At 39.7% G+C, this 14,839-nt stretch overlaps 1 protein-coding gene across 1 annotated transcript in view; it reads left to right on the top strand.

Annotated features, from left to right (window-relative positions):
• Positions 1-3,784: 3,784 nt before the first annotated feature.
• arhgap29a (Rho GTPase activating protein 29a) overlaps positions 3,785-14,839 on the top strand; it is a 39,698-nt gene continuing 28,643 nt past the window's right edge. Inside the window, exons 1-2 of the mRNA XM_038725089.1 lie at positions 3,785-4,018; positions 5,249-5,660. Of these exons, the coding sequence (XP_038581017.1) occupies positions 5,348-5,660 (313 nt within the window). The 5' untranslated portion in view covers positions 3,785-4,018; positions 5,249-5,347. The remainder of the gene's footprint in view (positions 4,019-5,248; positions 5,661-14,839) is intronic.

Raw genomic sequence — 14,839 nt, 5'->3', positions numbered from 1 at the left:
TCTACTAAAGCTGAGGGAATATCCAGATCTGTCTATGTATCCTTATCACTGGATATGCACAAAAAAATTTGATACAATCCTATTTAATTTCATACAGAGGAATAAATGTCTTTAATTATTTAAAGAAAGATATCCAATGTGACACAAAAAGAGATGGAGGTCTGGAGGTCTTAAGGTTTGAAACATTAAACAATACTTCAAAGTTAAATGGCTAACTAAGTTAATTAAAGAAAAAGATAATATTTGGAATACCTTCCCTTTGTATTAAAATGTGACTGTAAAATCGATAAATTACCTGTAAAGTGACCAAATTTTCATAAACAAGCTCTGCTGACCTGGAAGTTAGCATAGTTTTCCACCAACTAATTTCTACATTTGAAACTAGAATAGGCATTTCCTTAAGAAAATGCGTGTGAGAGCTGCCAGCTGTTTTTTGCGATTGCTACCGCTGTCGGTGCAATGTGCGGCTCCATCAGCTAAGAGACTCAATGATGTGCTGCACACTTGTTCAGCAAAAATATGCATTATAAGTTTGCCCCCCTTTTCGTTAACATGCTGTGAGCAGGGTTTTATCCATCAATCTCTGGATCCGGAGCAAGAGCAAGACCTCAACCACCGGATTACTCAGATACATTGTGAAGGGAAGGCTTTCAAGTTTCTTTGTCAATCATGTCTTATTCTGACAAAAAAAATGGCTCCTAAGCACCAATAGAAAGCATGTTTTGCTTATAAACATATTTTCTGTGATGGCTACTCCACTGTTGAAGAATAAACTAAATGAACAGCCAAAGAATTGTGCTGTGAAAGACTTAATATCATGTTAACAATGATTGCATTTAGAAAGACTAACAACATAGAATTTTGAAAGTAACCACTGAAAGTGAGTAAGGACTCATCCATTCATTTTTAAATGCATGCAAATATTAATATAAAATCAACCATTACAGACTAAACATTCTTTTAGCAAACACCAAATACAACTTTGAAAGATCAACATCTTTTCTGCAACTTCCAGCTGAAAGTTGAGTCTCTCGCTGCATATATGCCAGAGCACTAAGCTCTTAAAGTTGGAAGAGTGGAGTCCCTGCTCCCATAGGAACCTATTCATTTTAAAATGCATAAAATAAAAAATATTAATATAAAATCAACCATTACAGATATCAACAACACAGCACCCATCTCATGAAGAAGATGTACAATTTGAAGTTGGAACCAAGTTTGTAGGCCAAAAGGTACCGGACTAGCTAGATGCCAAACAACGGCGGAATAAATAATAATAATAATAAAGAGCGAAGAGAACAAAAGTGTGAGAGCTGCAGCGTTTGAGAGATTTAGAATAAATGTTGAATATTCTTGCACTTTCTGTCAATTACATGAAGAATCCATTTGTCATTTGTTTTATCAATGTAGCCTACTGTAGTTTGGTTGGATGTTGAACTTTATATAAAAAGGAAAACTGGACAAACATCTTCAGGAAAAAGACATTCTTATATGTTTTGAAAGAAATGAGAAGGGAAAAGATGTAATTTTTTTGTATATTTAGTATTATTATTGGGAAAATTCCACATCCACAAGAAAAACTGGACTGACTCCTAACCACACTTTGGACACTTTCTCCAAGAACTGCATCAGTATGGCACCACGATTAAAAACATTAAGAACAAGAAGGCAATCAAGACTAATTATGTTTTTGACAAATTTCCTTTGGACAGTGGGTATGTATTTTGAATCCACTCTACTCTTTTTATTTATTTTGCTATGTCACTTCTTTTGCTTTTATTTATGAATTTTACTCTTTTTATACATGTAACCCTGATTGGAATTTTCACAATTTCAGAAATCTGATTTTCAGAATCTGAATTTCAGAATTTTTTTGTTAATAAATATCTGGAGAAAAAAATAAACTTTTTGTTGACGCAGTTGTGCAGTAATCGGAATTTTGGTGTTTCTGCGTTTGCTTACGTCATTTAAACACCGTTATGCTGTGCGATCATGCGCAGTGTACGCTGGTGCCGACAGCAAGTAGCCCTGTAGTGGTATTTTATTGGTTCAAAACTGGCTTCACTGCGCTCCATTCAAATCTGCGGGGTGGCTTCGTCCAACAAGCAGGAAAATGCCATCTTGCAGTGGAAAAAGCCTGGAAGATCCTTGTTACTAGACACAAGATGCCTTTGAGTGAACATACTCATACATTAAGTCAAAAAGTCAGACAAAAAAAGTCTTTTCTAACTTGTATTTTCCGTCATGTCTGGCAAATACAGTACACAGATGCAAAAACATGGATATCATAATGGGGGGAAATTGTTCATCTCAACTGTGTGATTTTATTGCCTTAGAATGACTTGTGAGAGTAACAATAAAAACACCAAATGTACTTAAGCTGCAATTAGCAATGGGGGAAACAACAGACTCTATTGTATGAAAGGAACACATTATGGTCTCTGAATTTTGATAATGTTGGACAAAATGTTTTGTAAAATGTTGTTTTTCTGCGAGAAACACCGTATGCAGAAATTAAACAACATATATCCATATATAAAGCCTAATACCCAAGCAGAGCTATGCCTTATGTATTGTGAAATAGATTCATAGATGATATAACGAGCTTTGCTTTATTTGCCGGCACTACATTAATTTCATCAGCAGATGTCAGTCATGTACACTGTGTTACTTGAAACCTCTAGTTCTGAATCCCTTTTCAGAAATCCTTTTTTTTCCTTTTTTTTTTTTAACCATATAGAAAGTCATAGATGGGAAGTCAGTATCATTTAGGCTACTGTAGGCTATCAGAAAAAAGGTTGGTCCTGGTGTAAAAGCACCTGTTTTCAGCTTGAGAATAACTTCCAATCCTGTGTTGTGATTTTTAAGTGCTGTGGAAGATTTTGCTAACTGGATATAGCTGTTTGATCACAAGCCTCTGTGGACAATCCTATGAAGGCAAAACAAGTGTTAAACACACAGATTTAAAACTTCACAATATTAAATTAAATTGTTAAACCTTAGTTAGCCTACATTCACACTGTGCATACATGATACATAGTAGGCTATCGGTTGGTAATATTTTGCACTAGTGCAGTTAATATACCAAGTTCAGTTCTCTTCCTGTAAGATAAACCACTCCTTTTTATTCTTCAAAACGATAGAGAGTTTTGTGTCTTTCTCAGGGGAATGTCCCATGTTGAAACGTTTCCTGCTCCAAAGAAAGCTAATGCGGGAAGAGCAGTGCAGAGAAGTGCAAACTGTAGCTGCAACACAGAGTTGCTATTCAAGTAGGCCTCTATATAAACTGCAGGGATTTATAACCCAGGCAAACGCAATAAACTGCTATTGCCTCTTTAGCTGTAGCGGCATGCATCTGTATCACTGTGCTTCCTGTGCACAGTAAAGTAAAATGCTAATCAGGCCAACAGTTATTGGACATTCATCGAGTTTGTTATTTTTAACAACCCTGATAGCAAAAACTAGGCCCGATTCGAAAGGTTTTAAGATAACCTATATCACAGATTTCAGGTTGGTCGAACAAGATCAAGTCTGTCAGAATAATACCGGAAGTAAATTTATTTTTTCTTTATTTTGGGATAGGCACCATGGAATGAGGACATATATTGTATTTTCCTTTCTTAACTTCTTTCAAAGTTACACCAACACACGGACACACAGCAAGTTGCTGCGAGCGTCTTTCCAGGGCATTTATTTTGAAAGGTATAACCGGAGATTTAGCGTTTTATTATGGGTCACTTGACACTTTAAAAGTCCAGACACCTGTAGTTAGGGGGCGACTCCACACAAAATCCCAAATACACACACAAACCGCAAGTTACAGCCTACATCACGTGGAGAGAGGAGGCGATTCAACACAGAGGAGCTGAGCCGGGACAGCGAGGGGTTTGGGATAAGGCTGTGAGAAATAAGGATAGCGCAGTGGTTATGGATTAATTTGTCTTTCTCAAGACTGGCCATCGTTCACTTCAACGCTTCAGGATTTTTTCTGCTGAAATGTGTCAGGATCCAACGACCGGTGTGTAATTTATTTGAATGATTTGTAACCTTTGTCTGGGTTGGTAAAAGCGGATTGCTGCTGGTAAATAAAGATTTTATGATAGAGAAGTGTCTTTGGACGTTAGTTAAGTAAGCTGTGTGCTTTTTACAGTGAAAAGCGAACTCCGTTGACATAACATAACGTTATAGTACGTTAACGTTACTTTAAAGCTAGCGAATAGCCTAACGTTAATGTTACTTGTTCGGGAGGGGGGATTAACTTACAGACCTTTTCTTTCCATTTAACACACAAATTCGGCATACCTACCAAGTATGCATGACTTCAACAAAACCCCAAAGTTTTGCTTTTTCGAGTCATTCTTCCGAGATTAAAAACGCTGACGTTAACGTTAAGCGCGGATGGTGGCCGCGACCAGTAACGTTAAGTTAGTCAGAACTGGTTGCAAAAAGTCGAGATTTTATGACAAAAAGTGTTGCTTGGTAGATTTTATGGATGCCGAATTAACTAGTCCACTTGAATGTGTCGACGGTTTAAACATGGGTCAAGCTCGTTCTGTTTTATTTAGCAATAAGCAATATATCGTCACCCTTTCACATTTTAACCAGTAACGTTAGTGTCGTGTTCTTTTAATTTCTTAAACACTGGGAGATGTGCTTAGACGCAGTGGGGATGGGAAACTGATAACCACCTGTGTTTAACTCTTCTCTATACTGTTTTTGTTCCCCCTTGCCGCCTATCTGTATAACGTAAATAAAGTTTCATGTCCTGTGAGTGTTGCATGGTATTCAGTGCCAAACATAGGCATATAGTGTAACTGTTGTAGGATAACTCCATGTTTGGTGTAACAGTTGAAGGCTGGTTTGCTCTGTCAGACTGTGGTTTGGGTTGTAATTTGTGACATTATTGTGTTAAGATCAAGAGAGACTCATTTAGTATTACAAGTACTTGATTGAATTACCCCATGCATTGTTCAACACAGAACATCATTCAAACCCCCTGCAGATTCATTGTTGTTAATTTCAAATGGAAATATGGAAAATGCACATGTTGAATATCATCAACAAATGGCATAGTAAAAGTGAAGCATGATGGTCCAGAAGAGTCCACTTTTGCCTGTTGCTGGCAGGGTGTGCGCCCTGCTAAAACCCAGCTGGAAATGTGCCACACCTGTGAAACAGCCAGTAAAGTCATTGTATTTCAAGTGGTTCTTGTTGGGATTAAGATTGCAGTCTTCTCTCTCCTTGGCAGTATCCTTCATCCCTGTTGTGGTGCAGCGCTGGTTCTGAGAACGGAGTGGATCTGTGGGATAACAATCATCAGGCCTAAGGGCCGCTGGACCGATAAGACATGCTGGCTGCCATGCTGCGCCAGAGTGCTGGTGGAGGATCAGGAGGCGGTAGTGGCAGCAGCAGCGGTGGTGGTAGCGGTGGAACCAAACTGTCTCTAGGCATCTCCCGACTCTCCAGCTCCAGCTTGGGTTCAGCAGGCCCTCCCAGTGTGTGCCCCTGGGTGCCGGTCAGGGTCTCCAAGAGCGGCTCTGTGAGCTCGGAAGGCCCAGACATCCCCGCCTCAGACCCAAACTATATTATGCAGCTGGTCAGTGACGTGCGCAAGTTTGCTGATGTGCTTCTACAACTCAAAGAAGTTTTCAACTCCAAAGGTATGTTTGGATAAGAGTGAACACTGGCATTAAGAGAAATGTGGCAAAATATTTTTGTTTTTTATGCTGCTGATTTTCTTTTTTTTTTTTAAAAGGGGCCCGCAACACATGCTCCTCTAACTAAGCAATACTTCTATGAGATATCAGTATGTCACACTAATAGATTCAAATGCTAACCTGAGCTGTCTGCTACGATTTTGAGGTAACCTGTTAAATGATTTGTTGCCACAACATTTGGCCATTGTGGATGTGGGCTTTTCAAAAAGTTACACATGTGAGTACTTCCACGTATTAGCCATGACATGTCATCTTGTTACCTGGTTTCTTGTGATTACATGAACCCTACTCTCTCTGCTTTGTGATGAGTTTTTTTTTTCTCTTATAAACAAAATGTGTACGTCCCTAAAAGTGTAAGCAGCCAAAGGGATTTATACCAGGCCGTACCTGCCAGTCAACTCTTGTGTACACACTGTTGCTTTCCCCACAATGTACACAGTCCCAGGTCTATCTACCTGTTCTGTACCGCTGTGGCCTTGGCTGCACGGTCAGTCAACCAGCCTTATCTCACTTTTAGTTTGGTTCTTGCCCTCCTTGTTTCTTTCTGTGAAGTATAAAATACAAAAAAAAATATTAATGAAAGCTTTGACCAATTACTTTAGATAATTCTCAATATTGTGGTTAGTTCTCAGGTCATGGCAAATTCAGGTAGAGTGAAGACATTTTAACAAGATATAATAAGGACTTTTTTACACATGTTGTCTCTTTTTAAATGTTCTAAATTAAACTGAAGCCACATTAATCAACAACAGCATTCCAGCAGGAACTTTTGATGCTCACGTTTTTTAGATGGAGATAAAACACCCTCTAAGGCAGTCATTTATAGGCTTCCCTTTGTCAGTGATGAAATTGATCATTTTCACACTATAAGGAAATTTAGAGGCGGGGCTAATAAGTACTCCTGTTTGATTGTGTATATTTTGTGCAGGTGGTTATTACATTCCTGACTTGGGTATGTTGGCTTTTGGACCAGACCAATATTTGTTAATCCCCAGACCTGGTAATGAAGGTCCAAATAAGATGAGCTGAAGGTGTATGTGGTGGTCGTGGAACCCGCCCCCCATTACAACTGTGCCATGACACCCAATCCTTGGAAAAAGGAATCCCAGACTTTGTTTTTTGCCTGGAGAGGTCAGTAAAGGTGCTTGACCCGGCTGGACATGTCAGCAGCGTTATAGAGAGTGGGACGTGCAGCAGGCACTTTTCAAGCTTGAGAGACTTTTCAGTGACCTGTCAGCATGCCTCGGATCAAAGCAGTTAATCATCATGTGCAAGAGATCGGCGTCTGCAGCTTTATGTGTCAAAATAAGGCTCGATTTAAATAAGAAATATACCATAGCTCCACATTTTCTGTAGCAGACTAAAGGTGATGAACACACACAGCATGCACACACATGCTCTGTGACGTGATAACATAGCTGTCATACTGGGCACTTTTTTCCTTGCTCCTGCTCTTAAAAGACACATCATATGTTAAATATGCTTAAAAAACAAACCCATGAAGAATATAATTCAGTGACTGTCATCCCACTCTTCTGCTAATGTAACTGCACACAATTTAGAGGTCCAGTAAGCAGTACCTCAATTATGCAAATGCAGTCCCTGAGATGCCAACACGTGATTGTAAAGCAAAGTATTCCCATTAGACGGCTTATTTTGGCTAAATACAGGAAAGAGCAGATTTGGGCAAATAGGCCGATTACGCTGTAGAAAACAGACCTCTCCACTATTGAGGAAAGTAGCAAAGAGACCATTGTGCGTCAGAGTCATTACAAACTCAGGGAGAAAAAAAAGTGAAGTTAAGGAGAATGTTAGATAAATCAGTGATTTCACACCGCCACACTTGACCCCATGCGAACACGGACCTCATATTGAGGTCTTTGGATTTGATTGTTGTGGTCACATCTGGTTGGTTTGTGCTTGTCATCAATGAACATCTTCAGAGTGTCATTTAGCAAGGTTTAGTACCCTAGTGCTTGCTAACAGATTGTTGGGAGGCACTGACTTGTGCTGTGATTGGATGTGATTTACCCCCCACCCCCTAATTTATGGCCATATTGTCTCTACAACACTTAACAATAGTTCAGACCTCTCATTACCTCGGCCACTCACTAAAAAGTGAACCCTCCGGATTTTTTTGTTTTCTTTTGCTTCACCACACTAGGGCCAATAGTCAAGAGCAATATTGAGCTTAGAGCCTTGTACCTCTCGCAACAGTGCCTGCATTCATCGTCAACCATGTGAGTCTGACACCCATTGTCCCATGAGGCATCTCCAGACTAGCATGCTGGTGCTGCTAACTGGCAGCTTTTGCAGAAATGATTCTTTCCCAAGTCAAGAATAGCTGTGGCCTGTGGGATTGGTCTCTGGGGGGTTTCTTCAGCCAATTCCATTAAGAATGTTTTATTTATAGAAAAAGGTTTATTTTTCTAGCAATGCACATCAACCTTAAATGGTAATTATAACGCGGTCGCTGCTCAGTTGTGGTCGGAGTCAATGACGCATGACTGATTTTTGTTTTTTTGCAAATGCCTGAGAAGAAATTGTTTATGTGCCTTTGTTGTTGTGAGACTCTCCACAGCATCTCCACAGCGGGACAGATATTTACATTCTCATTTAAGGTTCTGACCTTGTCCAGCGGCCACTTGTGAAGAACATGGCAGTAATTGGAGGAGATTATTATTTTGAAGGTTAGTCTTAACTGGGGTCACAGAGGACGTTTGGAGACCAAATGAGCTACGGAGATGGTCCCTGTGGTCTTTGTGTTTGTGGCGGTGAATGGGGCCTCTGAAGCCCCCCATTATAAGATTAGTGAAACCAACATTTGGCCCTGCCTAGCATGTCTTCATTCAGCAAACAACAGAGTCCACCACTGCTTTGAAGTTGCTGTGTTTTGCAGCAGCTCTGCCGAAGATTGTTGTGTATCTCATCTCTATTTTAGATGGTGTGAGGCTGTATTGTTGTGGCTACCTGTCTGACTGGGACAGGTGTGTCATCAGTGTTTTCATGCTGTGATGCTGGCAAGCAGAATGATAGCCAATTTTGTGCTTCAGCTGCCCAAGAATGAAAACTGCAACAGCATGCCGTTCACTCAGCAAAGCTGAGGAGAACAGGGTGAACACAGGAAAAATGTATAAAATGAACTGGTATCTGAGTCTTTTGCTTCTGCATCTGTCTGTATAATTAATTAAAGATTGATGTTACGTTGAAACGGGTCAGATGTGTGGGATTCTTTTTTAGGATTTTTAATTTAATAACTTGATGCGTTTCCCTTTTCAGTAGAACGGGAGTATCTCAGGTCAGAGGCAGCTCTTTGTTAATTTGCTGCTGCCGGACAGTGTATGTTTTTTCACTTGTGTGTTCATTGCTTTTGCACACACAGTCACCAAAATCAATAACACTTTCCCCTGGGATATCTTAAAATTAAGTCCCCCCCCCATCTCACGTACCCTACTTACCCACAGAACAAACGTCCAATGGGCTCTGTCCATTGCCACTAGGCCATCCTGCAAATGAAACTCCTAAATATTGCACAATCCCAGGAAGGATGGCTAGGCTTAATTCACAGCATGCATGAAAGCAAGGTTTTGGCACAGCTCCGTCATCATTAGTCACTGGTTTTAATTTGTCATTGTTAATGTATGACTCATAGCCCCCCTTTTCTGCTGTGTGTTTTTCTTTTGGTCATAAGCATTCAGTCATAAGTGTCCTTAGTTTATCAGTATAGGTCTTGGAGGTGGTTTGGGGGTTTAATGATTAACAAGTGCCTATTAAAAAGGTTCTGCAGGTGTTGTGTGATGTTCAGTGATACACTGTAATGCACCTGACCACTTGTTGATGATTTGGCAGTAAAGAAAATCATACGGTGGTCGCATTGACTTGACGAGTTGGATTTTGGCTTGATTTGTGTGCCTATAGTTGAAATATGCCGTAAAGAAGTGCCTTTTCTCTTTTTGGGAGCCCGTTGAGTATTCTTCCATAATACTAAAACAGTGTGGGAAAGCGATTCTGGTCGGGGTCCTCAGAGAAATCCTAGATGCTATTTTAGTGATTTGTGTTCTTAATCACCCCTTGTGAAATACCAGCCTAAAATAAGCCCTACTTGGACTTTTCACTAACCATTCCAGACTTTCTTAATGACTGTAACTGTGCTCTGTTTAGACAGTCTATCCCATTGGGTCTGGGATCCACTCTGGAGCATTGCAAGCTTCTTCTTGACTCCAAAAAGTCCCTTTTATGGTTCTTTTACTGTGCCCATACTTAAAGCTCCTGTAATTCCTCACAAGCACAAGACAACTAGCCTTCCTTACTTTAAAGATCAAGTTGCATTCATGGCTTGGGAGTCTGGTCTCTAAATTAAATTTTCCAAATATCTCTATTTAATCATACTGTACACGTATCTTGCTAACTAAGCTGCTTAACAGGATTTATTACATTACCTTAATTGTTTTGGGTGATCTTTGTTTAAAAGCACAGCTATTATCTTGGCATAAGTTGATTCAGTACTAGATCTTTGTCTTGTTACTACCCCTGGGATTAAAGTGCATTGCATGAAGAGGATTGTGACATATGGCAGGCCCATTTATCCCCACTGCCTGAGGAAACAAAACATGAAATCATATACTGTACAGAGCACCATCAGCATAAAACCTGTCTTTTGTCCACGCACAATGCATACAATAATGGCACACTGTATACAGGTGGCAAAACCATGTTGACGTGTCAAGTTTTATAGCCCAACTGCACTTGAAGATTTGTTAGTTGTTTTCAAGTCGTAACCCAAAGGAGCTCCCTCTCTGTGTCTGTCTCCTTCCCTCCCTGTGGAAAGATTTGTGGTCATGGGTACTGTTTTTGCTGCGGCAGCTTTGTTCCAGGAGGCTGTCGATGTCTGCCACACAGTAAGATAAAGCTCTCGCACTACACGTGACGAGCCATGGATGAGGGGCTACCCGTTAGAAAGTTAGTACTGGATGCTTCTTACAGTTGAAGCTTGTTGTCCAACTGTAAAGTAATAGGGATACTGAAGACGGCATTATTCTTTACTATTGTTACACATAAATCAGAACAAAGATGGCAGATTTAACCAACACCCATTTGGTTGTGTGATTAGATGACCTCCCCTCGCACTTCTTGGATTAAGGCTTTAAGGAAACAAAGATGGCAAATTTATCCTCTGAATAAGCTTAAGTAGCCCTTGAATCTGTAGTCACTAGCCCTGCATTAGATTAAAGTCATCTAGAATTAGGCAGCATTCATTTCACATCCTGCACTATTATTAAAAATATATACTGTAGTGCTTTTCAGGACACTCAAAGACACTTTACAATAAAACCAGTACATTAAGTAAGCCTACAGTAAAATAGATTAAATGGGTGTAAATTAAACAACAAACAAACAATAGATTTTAGACAAAATGTGTGGTGCAAATGATTGATCCACTTATACAGTCATTTGATTTAGATACATCCACTAGGGATGCAACATTTATGAACTGTCCTTATTGATTTTTGGCCATGTTTTGGGTTAATAACTCAAGTACTATTAAGAGAGTTTTTTTGTGGTTGAAACCCTAATTTAAAAACGATTTTTGCAGCTGAAGTTGAGTATAGTATATGAATCATAAATTAATTCAGCTAAATTATATCAATCAACATCAATAAAACAAATGCCTACAGTACAGATACTACTACTCTGGCTCTTCTTTTGCCTGTCGTTATTCAATAATAAATATAAAAATAATGATTTTTGTGGAAGAATAATTAGATAAATTAAAAGGACTCTAAACATGCAATGCACTTAAAAACAAATCAGAATCAGCTTTTATTGCCAGGTATGTTTACACATACGAGGAATTTGACTCAGGATTGTACATTGCTCACGATGTGCTTACTCATACAAAAACACAAAATCACAATAATAAAATAAAAACAGACACAGACTTCTGTGTAGACAACACAAATATACACACTACGAACAAAAACAATATAGACATATTTACAAATATTGCAGTGAGCAGAGTGCAAAGGATGCACACTGCAGGTGGCTGATTAGAGACATAGTTACTGGGTTATTGCACAAGAATTGTTCCTGACACCGTAAGTCAGAATCAGCTGTTCATCAGAGTGGGAAGAAACTATTCCTAAGTCTGTTGGTTTTGGCGTAAATAACCCCATTCTTAGATCAGCAAATGGGCAGTATATGGAAAATCCCTATATCAAGAAGTAAAATAACCGAGTGCTCTGATATTTGTGTTTTGCTATTTAAAAGCATATCTGTGTGGTGAGAGAGCACCGTCTGTTCACTGTAACTGTGTGGTATAATTTGGTGACTAAGCTTAGCAAGGGGGAATTTGTAAAGAAGAGTCAGCCATAGTGAACTGGTTAGATTCTGCAGGTGATTATTTCAGTTTTAGCATGTCATCAAGGTAAGTAATGGGTTTTAGCTTGTTGTTGTCATTTGGAAAACCACTTGGCCATTTAAAGCAGCACAGGCACTAACTGTGTTAACCCAATACAATGCACAGGTATCCCAATTCACTGGTCTTTGAGTGAGATATTGGTAAATGGGTTTTAAATCTTAAAGGTAATGTTACTGTAGAGTTGAAATGAATGTGTTACACTACATTGCGGTAGTAGAGAAGATTCCCTTAATTAAATAGAAGCAAGACATTCATGGTTAATGCACAGAAACTACCAAGGATGTTTCCAGGTAACACTTCACTGCATTAAATTTGTGATTTAGTACCTTGAAACAAAAGGGAATTCTTTGAACATAACTGAGGATACATTTATCCATTATAATGTGGAAATTACCAATTTTGACGTAATGCGATTTTAAAAGTATTACACTGATAGTAACCTATCCGCTTATCCATCCATCCATCGTCAACCACTTATCCTGCGTACGGGGACGCAGGAGGCTGGAGCCAATCCCAGCTGACATTGGGCGAAAGGTGGGGTACATCTTGGACAGGTCGCCAGTCCATCGCAGGGCCACACATAGACAAACAACCAGTCACACTCACACCTATGGACAATTTAGGGTCGGAGAGAACCCACGCAGACACGGGGAGAACATGCAAACTCCAAACAGAAAGGTCGGGGCAACCGGGGGTTTTAGCCATTTAATGTCACCATATTACCATTCTGATCAATATATAGCACTGTTATAACTATTCTGTGTTAGGTTACCATATTGTTATCAAAATATTACTATAATGTCAATAAAAAGTTTTGCCTCGTTGTGTTTCCCAATTATTACCCTTTGGTTTGGGTCTTTTTTTCAGTCTAATATTATCTAGAAATACCCACTGGTAATACCTAACTATTACCTGGCAATTACTTTAGTAATGTATTACTTAATTATTACCTCTTTATCATCAAACTATTTCCCTACTGTTACCACGTTACTACCGAGTTGTAATGTGAATTGCTACCAGTTTGGTATAGGAATGCAGTTGCTGTGCTCAGTGAAAGGAACAGAGGCCCTGTTTGATGTGGAGGTAAACAAACTGAGCGTGAAGCATAGCCAGGACCAATTGGGGTCTGCCCTGTCTTGTGAGACTCAAATTAGGTCCCACTGGAGTGTACAAAGGGCAGGGGAGGAAAGCAGAGCTATTGGGGTATGATTGAACTTGCCAAGCATACGTACAAGCAACAATACCCTTGTCTTTCTTGATTTAACTTCTCCAAACTGGTAATGGATTCTCAGAGCAAATAGTGTCTTTTCATCTAATCAATTGTTAGGACAGAATTTCTGAACTACAAAATCTGCATATTTCATAACAGGCAATGAATGGAGATGAGGCCCATAAATTGCTCTTTGGCATGAAAATGTTTAGTACCTTTAACAAGACTTGCAGATGTAGATCAGCATTGCCTCCACACTCCTGAATACCTTCACCCCCATGCAAGGCCTTTGTCTGCTCAAGCTGTTAATTGTACAACAGTGCCTTGTGCTCACGGATTGTTTTACTGGAACTGTTGAGATGATCTTCCAACTTAACATACTATTGAAATGCTAGACGTTTTTGTCCCATTTACTTTTTTTATAATCAACATTGTTCCAGTTAAATGCATTAAAAAACCTCCCTTTATGCTGCCCAAAGTTGAGTGATACTTGGAATTAGAAAGTGTTTTTTTTTACTACGTTTTACTAAATTAAATGCCTTGACAGTTAAGAGAGTACAATCATACAAAACCCATTCTCACCTAATTAGGATGCCTGTAAAGTTAAACAGTGTCCTCTTGTTCTTAATGCTGTGTTTGCCCCCCAACATCAGCCCCCTCACATCCTGGCTCTGCCCCATGACAGGTGTACTAAAGGGGCCCATCTTTGTACTTGTTGGACGGCTCTCCCAGCTCTCTGACCTGCTGATGTTCCTTTGCCTACATTACACAGCTTGGGGAGCAACTGTAGTCTCTTCAGCCTAATGCCGGACCAGTTTTGCTGCCAGCAAGAAGTTTTGTGGTGGGGGGATTTGCAGTTTCTCTTAGTTGGAAAGCATAGTTGGAATGCCAACCTTCAGAGCTTTGCATCAACAGTAGGGGGTGGTGGTGGTGGTGATGTGGGGGATATCTAGAGAGAAAGGTTGCCTGTCTTTCCTCACTGTGACAGACAGCTCCAAAGAGAAATGAAAGAGGGGGAAAAACAAATTCTTCACTCCACACAGGGTATCTCATTTATATGCGAAGGACTAAAGAGAGAAATATCCAAGGGCAAACTTGTCTGTTGACTAGAATAGATCTTGGAACATTTCACAATTCACCCTTGGATTTTAGGATCATTGTCAATTCCTTATCAGATCTGTATAAGTGGAGTTTGCAACATGTGGTAATATCTTATGTTCCTCTCAAGTAGTCAAACTAAATGTTTCCAAACTTCAGCCTTCATTGAGCATCACTTTTCCTTCACTTTTGGTTTCCTGAGCTAACAGCTAACAAGCCTGACAAAGGCAGTAGCCTGCAGAGTGGGAACATAAAAGCCCCCCACCTAGGTGGAAGGTGCTGTGTATGTAGCATAGGGCTCTTTTTTAAACGCCAGCTCTTTGTGCATGCAGTCATGGGAAAAAGAGCTTCAAAGGTGAAGCAACAGGGAATGAATCGGAATGAGCATAGAAGTCT

The sequence above is a fragment of the Micropterus salmoides genome, unplaced genomic scaffold, assembly GCF_014851395.1.
Source record: "Micropterus salmoides isolate LMB-PRFRI ecotype aquatic unplaced genomic scaffold, ASM1485139v1 Ms_hic_scaffold_1, whole genome shotgun sequence".
Classification (NCBI taxonomy): Eukaryota; Metazoa; Chordata; class Actinopteri; order Centrarchiformes; family Centrarchidae; genus Micropterus; species Micropterus salmoides.
This window is presented reverse-complemented; position numbering and strand designations above follow the sequence as displayed.